The sequence below is a fragment of the Heterocephalus glaber genome, unplaced genomic scaffold (genome assembly GCF_053883595.1).
Source record: "Heterocephalus glaber isolate CG9 unplaced genomic scaffold, H.glaber_assembly_v1.0 deba00001465, whole genome shotgun sequence".
NCBI classification, from domain to species: Eukaryota; Metazoa; Chordata; class Mammalia; order Rodentia; family Bathyergidae; genus Heterocephalus; species Heterocephalus glaber.
The window spans coordinates 2,165,288-2,177,249 of NW_028258312.1; the positions used below are offsets into that span (position 1 = coordinate 2,165,288).

At 41.7% G+C, this 11,962-nt stretch overlaps 1 protein-coding gene across 1 annotated transcript in view; it reads left to right on the plus strand.

Annotated features, from left to right (window-relative positions):
• The window catches only part of Etf1 (eukaryotic translation termination factor 1), a 30,962-nt gene extending 24,564 nt beyond the window's left edge, over window positions 1–6,398 (plus strand). The window contains exons 6-11 of the mRNA XM_087180683.1: window positions 72–262; window positions 1,960–2,089; window positions 2,989–3,144; window positions 3,641–3,705; window positions 5,257–5,404; window positions 5,793–6,398. Of these exons, the coding sequence (XP_087036809.1) occupies window positions 72–262; window positions 1,960–2,089; window positions 2,989–3,144; window positions 3,641–3,705; window positions 5,257–5,404; window positions 5,793–5,875 (773 nt within the window). The 3' untranslated portion in view covers window positions 5,876–6,398. The remainder of the gene's footprint in view (window positions 1–71; window positions 263–1,959; window positions 2,090–2,988; window positions 3,145–3,640; window positions 3,706–5,256; window positions 5,405–5,792) is intronic.
• Window positions 6,399–11,962: the final 5,564 nt, after the last annotated feature.

Here is an 11,962-nt window from a genome sequence, read left to right on the forward strand (position 1 = left end):
ATGATTGTTTTTAATTCTCAAGACATCTTGTGCTTCTTAATAATTGTCTCCTCACCACTTTTGTGTCAAAGGTAGAGGAGGTCAGTCAGCCTTGCGTTTTGCCCGTTTAAGAATGGAAAAGCGACATAACTATGTTCGGAAAGTAGCAGAAACTGCTGTACAACTGTTTATTTCTGGGGACAAAGTGAATGTGGCTGGTCTTGTTTTAGCTGGATCAGCTGACTTTAAAACTGAACTAAGTCAATCTGATATGTTTGATCAGGTAAGTGAGAAGTAGATGTTCCATTATATAAGCCCCTAAATTATTGTAGATGCTGCTAGTTATATAGACAAGCAAACATAAGACATTTATTTTTACCTCTGAGCAACAACTAGGGCATCTCTAGAGTCTATCATGTCTTACTCATAATTCTCTTGCAGTAATAAGACTTAATATTTCAAATAATAAGGCAGTGCTTTTGTAGGAGCACTGAAATATGGATCCAAAAAAAGCTGTGAACCTTATTAATCATAATTATCTTTTCTGTTCATTCAGGGATTTCTGGTTTAAACCCTTTATGTTAAATCATAAATTCAACCAAATTTAAAAGTAAAAGCAAACCTCCACAATAAAATTTCTAGGAAATATACAATTGACAGCCTGTAGTACCTACCACTGCTTAACACACAGTGAACTCTCAGTAAATTACTGCTGAATTGGTGAATGAGTTTATGAATCCATCGTGTGGGGGAAAGTAGTATGACTTATTTCCATATAGTACACATCTAAGTTTATCCACTACTTCAAATTTGGACTATATATACTTTTTTTTTTTTTTATACTTTTGCTTAAATGAGTGCCCAGCATTTTGAAAATTGAATGTAGGGCTAAGGATTTAGCTCAGTGGTTTCGCCGCCTGCTGCGCAAGCGCAAGGACCCGAGTTTGATCCCCGGTACAAAAAAAAAGAAAGAAAGAAAGAAAGAAATGGGAAAATTGAATGTAAATCACAGTAAAACCAAATAATAATGGCACCACCCCACCCATCCCCCCAGGGGGAAGAACCTAGCTCTTAGGGCTAGGGATATATAGCTCAGTGACAGTATTTGCCTAGTATGTACAAGGCCCCAGATTTGAAATAAAAACCTAGCTCTGAGTTAAATGGTATAGGTTTGCAGACACTCATTTGAGAACATTCCCTTGTGCTTTTCTGGCCTGTCTTTAAATTAACCATTTTTAGGTGGGACCCTTACAGGCCCTATGGAGATGGCTGCTTTAGTAAGTTACCATAATTGGGACCAGGGATTTAGCTCAGTGGCACCATGCCTGCCTCACAAGCGCAAGGTCCTGAGTTCAATCCGCAGTACCAAAAAAAAAATTACATTACCATAATCAACTTTAAAGTGTTTTAGTTTCAGAGAAACTAGAAGTTATTTTTTGTTATTTGTTTTTGTACTGGGGATCAAACTCGGGACCTTGTGCTTGCGAGGCAGGTAGTAGTAACCACTAAGCTAAATCCCCAGCCTAGAAGTTGTTTTTTACTGTCTTTGCTGACTTACTCCTGGACATAAATAAAGCAGTGACACGTAACAATATGACAGAACTGATTAATACCAAAACATTTAATCCAGAGGATCTTTTGTTTTATGACACAGACACAGCCATGACACATTTCCAAAGTATTCTTTGTCACCTTATTGCCAAGAGCCAGTTGCTCTCCATTTCATTCACAAGAAATTTATTATTGTTTGATATAATGAATTCTTGTGTAGTAGGTCAAACAGAATGTGTGATATAATTAGCTCTGAAAGTTTGCCCTGGTAGTGTCGTTCACTGCAATAGCAGCTTTTGAATAAACTAGGCTTCTTTCTCATTTAGACTTCAGTGATCATAAAGTTGAGGTTTGTTGCCTTTAAGCAATAGACTTTATAAAGATCTTCTGAACTGCTAATGTTTTTGTTTTTGTTTTAATTGTGTCAAGAGGTTGCAATCGAAAGTTTTAAAGTTAGTTGATATATCCTATGGTGGTGAAAATGGATTCAACCAAGCTATTGAGTTATCTACTGAAGTCCTCTCCAACGTGAAATTCATTCAAGAGAAGAAATTAATAGGTATCAATAATGTGCAACTATTTTGCATATTGTTTGTGTATATATATAGGTGTGTACGTGATTATGTGTGTAGAGTAAGACATGAAAAAGTTACCAAGAAATTAGAAAAAACTAAGTTTTTTGCATGGAGTTTTCGTTGTTTGGTTTTTCTGTTGGTAGGTTTGTTTTGATTTGATTTTGGTTTTTTTTTTTGTGGTACAGGGGATTGGACTCAGGACCTTGTGCTTGTGAGGCAGGCACAGTGCCACTGAGCTAAATCCCCGGCCCCAAGACATGAAAAAGTTAAAATGAAGATCAGACATTTTTATTAAAGTTTTTTAGTGGGCCATAGTGGCACGCACCTGTAATCCCAGCACTGTGGAGGTTGAGGCAGGAGGATCGCTGTGAGTTCAAGGCCAGCCTGGGCTACATAGTGAGTGTAAGGCCAGCCTGAACTACATAGTGAGACCCTGTCTCAAAAAAACAATTAAATAAAATTGTTTTTTTTAATTTTCTTCCTCCATGGAATCATTTTTAATCTTTAGTCATTAGGTCTAATAAATGTGTAGCTATAAGGGAAAATACAATATACAGTTATCCCTCAGTATCTTCAGAGGATTGATTTCAATACCCTATGAATATCCAAATCCACATATGCCAAGACCTTTGAAGCAAAATAGTGTAGTGTTTATCTCTAGATTATTTATAATACCAATACAGTGCAGATGCTGTGTAATTGTTCTACTGTGTTGTTTGGAGAGTAACATGTTTGCATATGTTGAGTACAGGTGCAACCATCATGGGCCTAACTACATAATATACATCAGCAAAATGTAACCTTCTGAATAGTTTCAGTTCACAATATGCTGAATGTTGAATACAAAAGCCAACTGTTTTATTGTCTTGTCCCTAATTCATAGGACGATACTTCGATGAAATTAGCCAGGACACGGGCAAGTACTGTTTTGGAGTTGAAGATACACTAAAAGCTTTGGAAATGGGAGCTGTAGAGATTCTAATAGTCTATGAAAATCTGGATATAATGAGATATGTTCTTCATTGCCAAGGCACAGAAGGTAAGAGAATTAGAAAGTATGGTTACTCTTTGTTTCTTTCGTGTGTGTTTGGGAAGCCTGGATGAACATTGAGGAAGGCTGGCTGATTTCAGGAGCAATCAGGAACACCCTCATGCTCCCCACTTTTAGTGTAGCAGCCATAACTATCTAGATTTTTCTACTTGACCTGTTCAGTGCCTTAGATTTGCTGAGGACTAGGACTATATCTTTGGTGCCTTTGATGTTTCCTTATGGTAGGAGCAGCATACCTGGTAGATGCTCAGTGCATGCCAAGATACTTGTAGAAAGGAGGTTGATAGAATGAGTCCAGGGGGCCGGGGATTTAGCTCAGGTTTTGCCGCCTGTCCAGCAAGCACAAGGACCTGAGTTCAATCCCTGGTACCAAAAAAAAAAAGAATGAGTCCAGGAGCCCTTTTCTCATCTGATTTCATCTTGTGGGGCTTTACCTAAGTATAAGAGAACCAGGGTAACACATTTTTCCCTTTTAATACTACAGAGGAGAAAATTCTCTATTTAACACCAGAACAAGAGAAGGATAAATCTCATTTCACAGACAAAGAGGTACGTGTTTGTTTTTGTTTGATGGTAAATGCAAAAATTCTTAAGTCCATGTGTTAAAGCACTGGCAGCATAGTGATCAGCCTGGGAAACCAAACCTCATACTAGTTAGGGGCCAGCAGGAGGCAGTCATCTATCTGCCCCTCACTGATCTGATTCCAAGGAAGGAGGCTAAGTCATGGCTAAAGTAGTTAAGCAACCTGAAAACTATCCTTGTTACTGAAATACAGTGAACCCTCTAGTTACGACTGGCCTGATGTACAAACAACTGGAGTTACAACTGGCATTTTAGTTTTAACTTACAACCAAAGTCTTGAGTTACAACCCAAATGCTGGCCACTTGTGCTTCCAGGTGCTCTCAGATACAGATTTAACCCTTAGGGCCAGGGATTTAGCTCAGTGGTTTCGCTGCCTGCTGCGCAAGCCCAAGGACCCAAGTTCGATCCCCGGTACCAAAACAAAAAACAGATTTAACCCTTAAAGGGTTCTGGAATGAACATTACAACATCCTTTCCTGTGTGGGGTTAATTGAGAGAAATCCTGGGCCAATGTCTCTCTAAGGATACTGAGATCTCTAAGACACAAAGTGTAGCCTAAAATTATACGAGAGAGAGACTTTGAAGGCAGTTGACCAACTTCAGTTATAACCAGCCCTCAAGGATGAATTGAGTTCGTAAGTCAAGGGTCCACTGTAATAGGGAAGGGGTTGTGCGGTACTGGGGATTGAACCCAAGGCCATCACACTAACCTACATCCTCAGTACTTCTGACATTTTTTTATTTCGAGACAGGGTCTCGCTAAGTCTTTAGGTTGCCAGGGCTGGTCTCAAACTCAGTCTTCCTGCCTTAGCTTCCCAAGTGCTGGGATGACAGGCATGCACTACCACACCCTACTGAGAGGAAGGTTTAATTTGAATAGTGCTTCTGTGCTAAATCTGTGCTGCTTTCTTCACTTTCAGTTCTTCCAGTGCAGTGGTGTCTCTCTGAGTGTGGTCTAAATTCATCACCAGTTAAAAATGTTACCTTGGGCCAAGGATTTAGCTCAGTCGCACTGTACCTTCCTCACAAGCACAAGGTCCTGAGTTCAATCCCCGATACAAAAAAAAAAGACTAAACATGTTACCTTCCCATACAAGATGGCCTTAAGTGGTAGCTTTCTCAAATTCTGAGTTGGAGGACTCTGTCTTTTACGAGGCTACTTCCAAAAGCAGGTGTGACATGTCTCTTCCAGGATGTTGAATGAGTGTTACATAGAAATACTGCAACAGCCTGATTTCTGGAGTCAACAATAGGAATCACAAGTTGAAAAACCACTGATGCAGTGTGTTGACATTTCATTACTAAGGCTAGAGGCTAAGGAGTGTTGAGACAGTCAGAATTTCTCACTATTTCAATTCAGTTACCAGAAACCAGAATTCAGTTCATTGTACGCACATGTATGCGTACATATCGTGAGTGGGATGGTAAGAGTGATGGTGGGTAGGGTATTGAAGGAACCGGCTATGCCTCGATGTATCCTAATCCCATTGTTTTTGTATTTCATGGTCTTATGTAGACAGGACAGGAACATGAGCTGATTGAAAGCATGCCCCTTTTAGAATGGTTTGCAAACAACTATAAAAAATTTGGAGCTACTTTGGAAATTGTCACAGATAAGTCACAAGAAGGATCCCAATTTGTGAAAGGATTTGGTGGAATTGGAGGTAAGAAACATCAGCAAAAGATCATAAGGCCAGGGCTTCAGGCTAGCCTGAAATAAGTTCCCTTAAGTGAGGTGTGTTCATCCTCTACTTGAAACAGGTGGTTAGAGCAGCAGGTGGCTACACATTTCTTTTTTTTCTTTTCTTTTTTTCTTTTTTTTTTTTTTTTTTTTTTTTTTTGGTGCCGGGGACCAAACTCAGGACCTTGTGCTAGCAAGGCAGCCAAAGTGCCACTGAGCTAAATCCCCGGCCCCAGTTACACATTTCTTTATCTGGACCAATGTTTAAATCAGTACTTATTTGCAAGAGAAGGGGCTTCCCTTATTAGAGTCACCCCTTCCCATTCTTATTCCATGAACACAGCCATTTACCCTTTGGTTTGTTTCTCCAGGTATCTTGCGGTACCGAGTAGATTTCCAGGGAATGGAATACCAAGGAGGAGATGATGAATTTTTTGACCTTGATGACTACTAGGTAGTCGACATGGGTCTGGCAAAACGTGCCTCACCCTCCAGCATCCAACCCAAGGAGCATACCTGTGGTGGAATCCAAACAGATCCCTGCCTTACAATTGGAACATTTCCAGAACTTAATCTGTGAGCATTGGATACTGAAAAGAAAACCGAAACAATACCAGACCCAGCCCTATACTTTGGTTTGTCACTTTGTCAGCACAGCAGCCTACAACTAAGTTCCTAAATGCCACTTTGGACTAATTTAAAAAGGAATCCCAGTTTTTACTTTTACTCGATGGTGAAATTGGTTGCTCTTGTATTTTATGAAAAAAAAATGATTTTTTTAACCTTCATACATAGAAGCAAAAATACTTTAACTGCTGTAAACCTTCAAAAGTTAATAGAAGTGAGATCATTCTGGTTTGTTTCTGATTTTGATTGGAGAAAAAATTAAATTGCTGCATTTTGCAGTGACCCATTTACATGGCATTCTCAGCTTAGACTGCATAAGAAGAAATATATGTGGTGAAATGTCGGAACCATTTCTCTCCTGGTCTCTGTTTAATGTTGAAAGGGTGAGCTAATAGGAAGCAATCTCAACCTCACTCCCTCACACCCCTCCCCAGACTGTCAGTTTCAAGGATGCAGATTGCATTGCAATGTCAAGCTGACTCATGAAGCATCGGGGCCAGTGCACTGTTTACTTCCATCTGTTTGACAGACACATTTGTGCCCAGCCTTTGGGAGCCTTTGTATCACTCACTTGCTTTGACAAGGGTCCTCATAATCTCAGCCTTCTAAAAACTGGTTTGGGATGGATATGATGGGGCTTCTGTGCTATTGCTGGGATTGGGAGAAATAAAACATGCAATTTAAGTGGAAGCAAAAAAATTTAAAGATTATTTTATTTTGCTTGGGTGTATCTTTGGTAAAAGGGAGGTGGTCATGTTTCCTTAGGGTGTTGGGTGGCATGAGATTATGTGAATGTTTTGATTTTTTTAAATGAACTACAATATTTTCACAACAGGACATGTATGACTGTGCATGTAATTATGAACCCCTCATGGGGTTGGGGCATCTGTTTCAAATGTGGGACTTAACAAGCACTTCTCACGTGAGAAATGATGGGAGGAGGGTGGGAAGAACAGGGGCGGGAAGGGATGGGACGCAGCTTCTGGCACCATGGACTAAAACCGTGTTGGATCCAAAAGTTGACCTGAAAACCTGAAGTTTATGCTTTGCAGTTGGGCCATAATTCGGGCTGGCTGACATGCAAGGTCAAGGTGTCCTCAAGGTGGTGACAGTAAACAAAGCGTGTGGGATATGCCCAGTGGTAGCAATGGAAAAAGATACATACCAAATGGACTTTGAAGGACCAAAGGTTTTTAAAGTCAGTTGGTATCACCCCCACGCTGACAGGATAGTGGGGTGCATTTGGTTTTCAAATTGGGTACTTTTAACACTTTAGTGCCTGACTGCTGTTCTTTGCTGACTTGACTCAGTCACTTGTAGCTTTACTGGTCTGAACCAGCTCCTTGTTCCCAGGTTACAGACCTGCCTATCGTTCCAATAATCCTGTTTCACTTGAATGAAGGGAGTATGTCTTAAATGTAAAGCTTCTGGTTCTTACACTGTACTCTGAGGTCCAAATTACTGTCTGTCAATGTGTAACCTGATGTCTCAACCCCAGTGAGAAGAGTTGATTCTTTGGTGTTCACCTACGTGGGAGGTTTCACCGGAACAGGCTTTTGCTTTGGGCTCTGCTGTTTATTTGCAGAACACCCATGAGCAAGCAAACATGCTCTCTTCACAGCAGTACCTTAGGGTTTTGCCATTGTAAATGGGTCTAATGTGATATGACAAGACCAGAGAAATTGGATGTAAATTTACATTTTTGAATATGCTTGTTGTTACACATGATACATTTAGGGTATGCAGCTCCTTTTGTAGTCTTTATTTTTACTATTTAAGTTTGGAAATGATGCCAAATTTTTGTATTTCTTTAATCAATGTGTTCTCTTCGGTGATATATATTGCATTATATATTGATGTGTGTATCAATATATACTGATATGTATTACACTTACACATACAAACACATAAATAAGAGGGGGTGAAAACCATAGCCTTTGCATTCTCTATAGCCTCTGCAGAGAGATCCTAAGCAGCGAAATCTTGGTGTTGTGATGTACAGAAATGGAGAAGAGTATTAAACCATATTTAAGAATATATTTTGTGTGCTTGAGATTTTTTAGGACTGTTCCTAGAAAAATCTGTGAACTGTGGAGACATTGTTGTGAGTTCTCCAAAGCAAATGTCAGATTAGTCACGGCTGAAACATTTTTGGCCTTAGATTTAAGTTGTTTTCACCACATTTGTCTTATGTCATGGTATATGCAAAGGATGTCTGAGGTCCCAATCCAAAGGTGTTAGAGGAGAGATTCGAGTTGCTAGGGCTAAAACTGATGTGGGGTTTTTTTGTCTGTCTTTTTGCAGTACTGGGGGTGGAATCCAGGCAGGGCCTTTGCACTGAGCTACATTCCCAGCCCTTTTTTTAAAATTTGGTGCGGGGGGGAAGATTTGAGACAGGGTCTTGCTGAATTGCCCAGGCTGGACTTAACCTTCTGATCCTCTTGCCTCCCAGAGTACTGAGATGATAGTTCGGGCCAAACTGATTTGCATGTCCTCCTATTCCACATACACTTCAAAAGGAAACCTTTTTTGTCTTTTAAAGATATTTCAGGTATTCCAGAGGTAGATGTTTAATAGGTGATTAGGGCTGGAAGTACAGCTCAATGAAAGAGATCTTACCTAGCATGTTTGAGATGCTGGGTTCTATCCCCAACATTACCAAAACTATTTTTTTTTAAATAATGAAACACCAAAATAGGTTAAGTAGCAGCTTAAAAGTGATAAAGCCAAAATTTTATCCCATGCCTAATTCAAAAGTTGATTCTAAATCTGTTTGCTTTTGAGGGGCCTTTCATTCCCCAATCCCCACCCTGTGTACCCTGTTCTGAGTAGGAGAATAACAGCACTATCGAAGAGCAAGGCCAGCCAGCCCAGGGGAGCAGGCTTCTGAGTCAGGTGAAAGCAGAGAAGATGTCTTCCTGTTGTTTTCTCGAGGTGCTTAGAATCTTCTACTTGGTAATTTAGGAAGCCTCATTCAGGAACGAGGGCAGTACTTTTTGTTTTGGCTTTTTGTCATTTTCTTTTTCAGCATACTTTTTCACTCATTTTCTCCTCTGATTCAGGAGATAGCCTGATGAAACCCATGCACCCTCTGGGAAGGGGCAGGCATGCCTATGCAGGCGAGGTATAAGTTTTCCTAGTGCATCCCTGGGTGATGTTCTTGAAGCCAAACTGTTGAAAGGTGGCACAGGAGGGCCGGATGTGTGGGGTGCAGCACTTGCCTGTCTGGGCCTGCAGTACTTGCCATCTTTTGTTCTCTAGCTGTAGTTCCCATGCCATGACGCTCCCAGACAGGCCCAGCAGATCCAGGGCCGAGTGCCAAGGTGGAATTTAACCCCCATGCCAGCTTGTCCCTTGTAGCCAACTTGAGTGAGTGCCAGCTGGGACTCCCATCTGCCAAGTCCCACTCTGATGGGACTTTGCCTCAAGGAACATAGGAACTGACCAGCCAAGAGGTACACAGGCCTTACACCAGAGCCAGTGAGTGGAGCAGGACACAGGGACTAGTTTTATTGCAGTCTGGGTGCCACAGGTCGCCAAGAATGTGGCTGAACTGGAGGTCCACATACAGATAGTTCAGCTGTAAGTCCAAGCCCTGTCTGGGTAAACTATTTCAAGTAGAGCCATCTCTGGGGGTCTTTCCAGAAACTTGCGTGGTACCCTCAGCTAAGCTTAGGACAAAAAGTTTTATTAGCGGCCAGGGTCTGGTTCTGCCATTAGTTGGGTTTGTAACTTCAGGTAAGTCCCTTTCTAGCCATTTTCCTATCAGTGTAATTTAAACCCTGAGACTGGGATTGAAAACCTGGCTTTAGGAGATTGACAGATCAACCCATGTCCTGTGCACCAGCTTTCCTATCTGAAATGATACTTCCTTTGTAAAGGCTAGAGAATGGCATGGAGTCCATTGTCCAGTGCCCGGCACAGAGTCAGGGCTCATGTGGGAGCTCCTAATATGATGGTTCCTCTACCACCAACCCTGGCGTCTTACAAAAAAAAAAGAGGCCAGGACAAGCCTGTCCTAATGACCACAAGGTGGTGCTGGACCACAAGGATACTGGCTACAGGGCATTTGTTTCACCGGAAAGCTGTTTTGTTTTTCCCCAGTGCTGCTGCGCTCTACCTCTGAGCTACATCCCCAGCCCTTTTTGAGATGGTCCTGCTAAGTTTCCCAGAAAGGTCTTTAACTTGAGATCCACCTGCCTCAGCCTCCTGAGTAGCTGAGACTACTGGCATGTAGCACCACAGCAAACTAGGAGGGCAGATTTCTGACAAGTATTAAAGGGAGCTTAGGACAGCTTGCTTTGCCCTTAAATTTTACAGAAATGGAGAGGGCAGTCTACCGAAGGAAGTAGGGATGAGTGAACAGAAGACAGTTTAGGAGTCATTCCAGTTCTGCCCAGTTTTCTTAGCACTCTGCAATCTGAGTTTTGAGCTATCTGTAAAATACCTATGGTCGCTGACATTTGTTGAATAGTTATGTGATCCTTGGAAAAACTTAATGAGGTAGATACTGTTTATATCTCCTTGTCCAAATTCACAAGCTACTAAGTAGCAGAATCTGGGATTCAGATCTATTTGGTTCCCTGACTAGTGCAAATGCAGATCATTCCTCACTCAAAAGAGAAAACAGTTGCTAGCACGGGTTATAAGATAGGTAGACTTGCCTCATGGACCATAGATAACACTTTCAGAGACAACCAGCAGCTTGGGGTTGCATCTGGAAGGTGCCCATTAGCACTTCCGACCTCCCCTCCAACACATATTTTCACACTGCTCAGCCCAGTTTAGCCTCAGCCGTAGTTGAAGACGGACAGAAGGCGCTCCCAAGGACTCTCTGGAGAGGGCTCCTATAATTTATCCAACATCTTCACAGGGGAATGAACAAGCACAAGAGAATTTTTTAGATATGAAAGTGTATGTCCTGGCTTTTTTTTTTTTGGTACCGGGGACTGAACTTGGGTCCTCGCACTTACGAAGCAGGCAGTGAAACTACTGAGCTAAATCCCCGGCCCTTGTTTCTTTTTGAGACGGTCTCGCTTTGTAACGCAGGCTGGCCTTGAAGTCACTATGTGGTCCAGGCTGGCCTTGAACTCCTGGCGATCCTCCCATCTCAGCCTTCAGAGTGCTGCGGTTACAGGCCTGTACAACCACATCCTGCTCTTGTTTCTTTTGAGGTCCCAGGCTGGCACTAAACTTGATATCCTCCTCCTTCCTCAGCCTCCTAAATAGCTGGGATTGCAGGCATGTGCCAAATCAAAGGGCTAATTTAATTTCTTGTGGTCCTGAGAATGAACCCAGGGCCTTCTGCACACTGAGCATGTGCTCTACCACTGAGCTACATCCCCAGTCCTTTTTCTTTGAGGTGGGGCATTGCTGGGGATTGAATGCAGGGTCTCACATATGCAAGGGAAGTGTTCCACCCTGAGATATATCCCCAGCCCTCCATTTTTTGTTTTTTAAGATATGAGTGTCATTATGTTGCTCAGGCCGGCCTTCTGCCTCAACATCCAAGTAGCTAGGACTGGCAGGCCACCATGCCCAGCTTGCCCCTACTCTGGTTTTTTTGTTTTATTTTTTGGTACCGGGGGATTGAACTCAGGACCTTGTGCTTTCCAGGCAGGCGGCAGAACCACTGAGCTAAATCCCCGGCCCGCTTGCCCCTACTCTTAATAGGGCAATTAACAAAACTGAAATGTGGACTATAGATTAAAAGTATTGTATCAACATTAAATCTATGTTTGCTAACTGCTGTGGTTATGTAAGAGAATACTGATTTTCTTAGGAAATTTATATATGTTGATAAATCAAGAGCTTCAAAATAAGATATATTCACTGAATTTTTAAAATGTCAGGAATATAGAAGAAAAGCATAGCATTGTATAACCAACAGTTTAGGGTCATCATGAACATTATA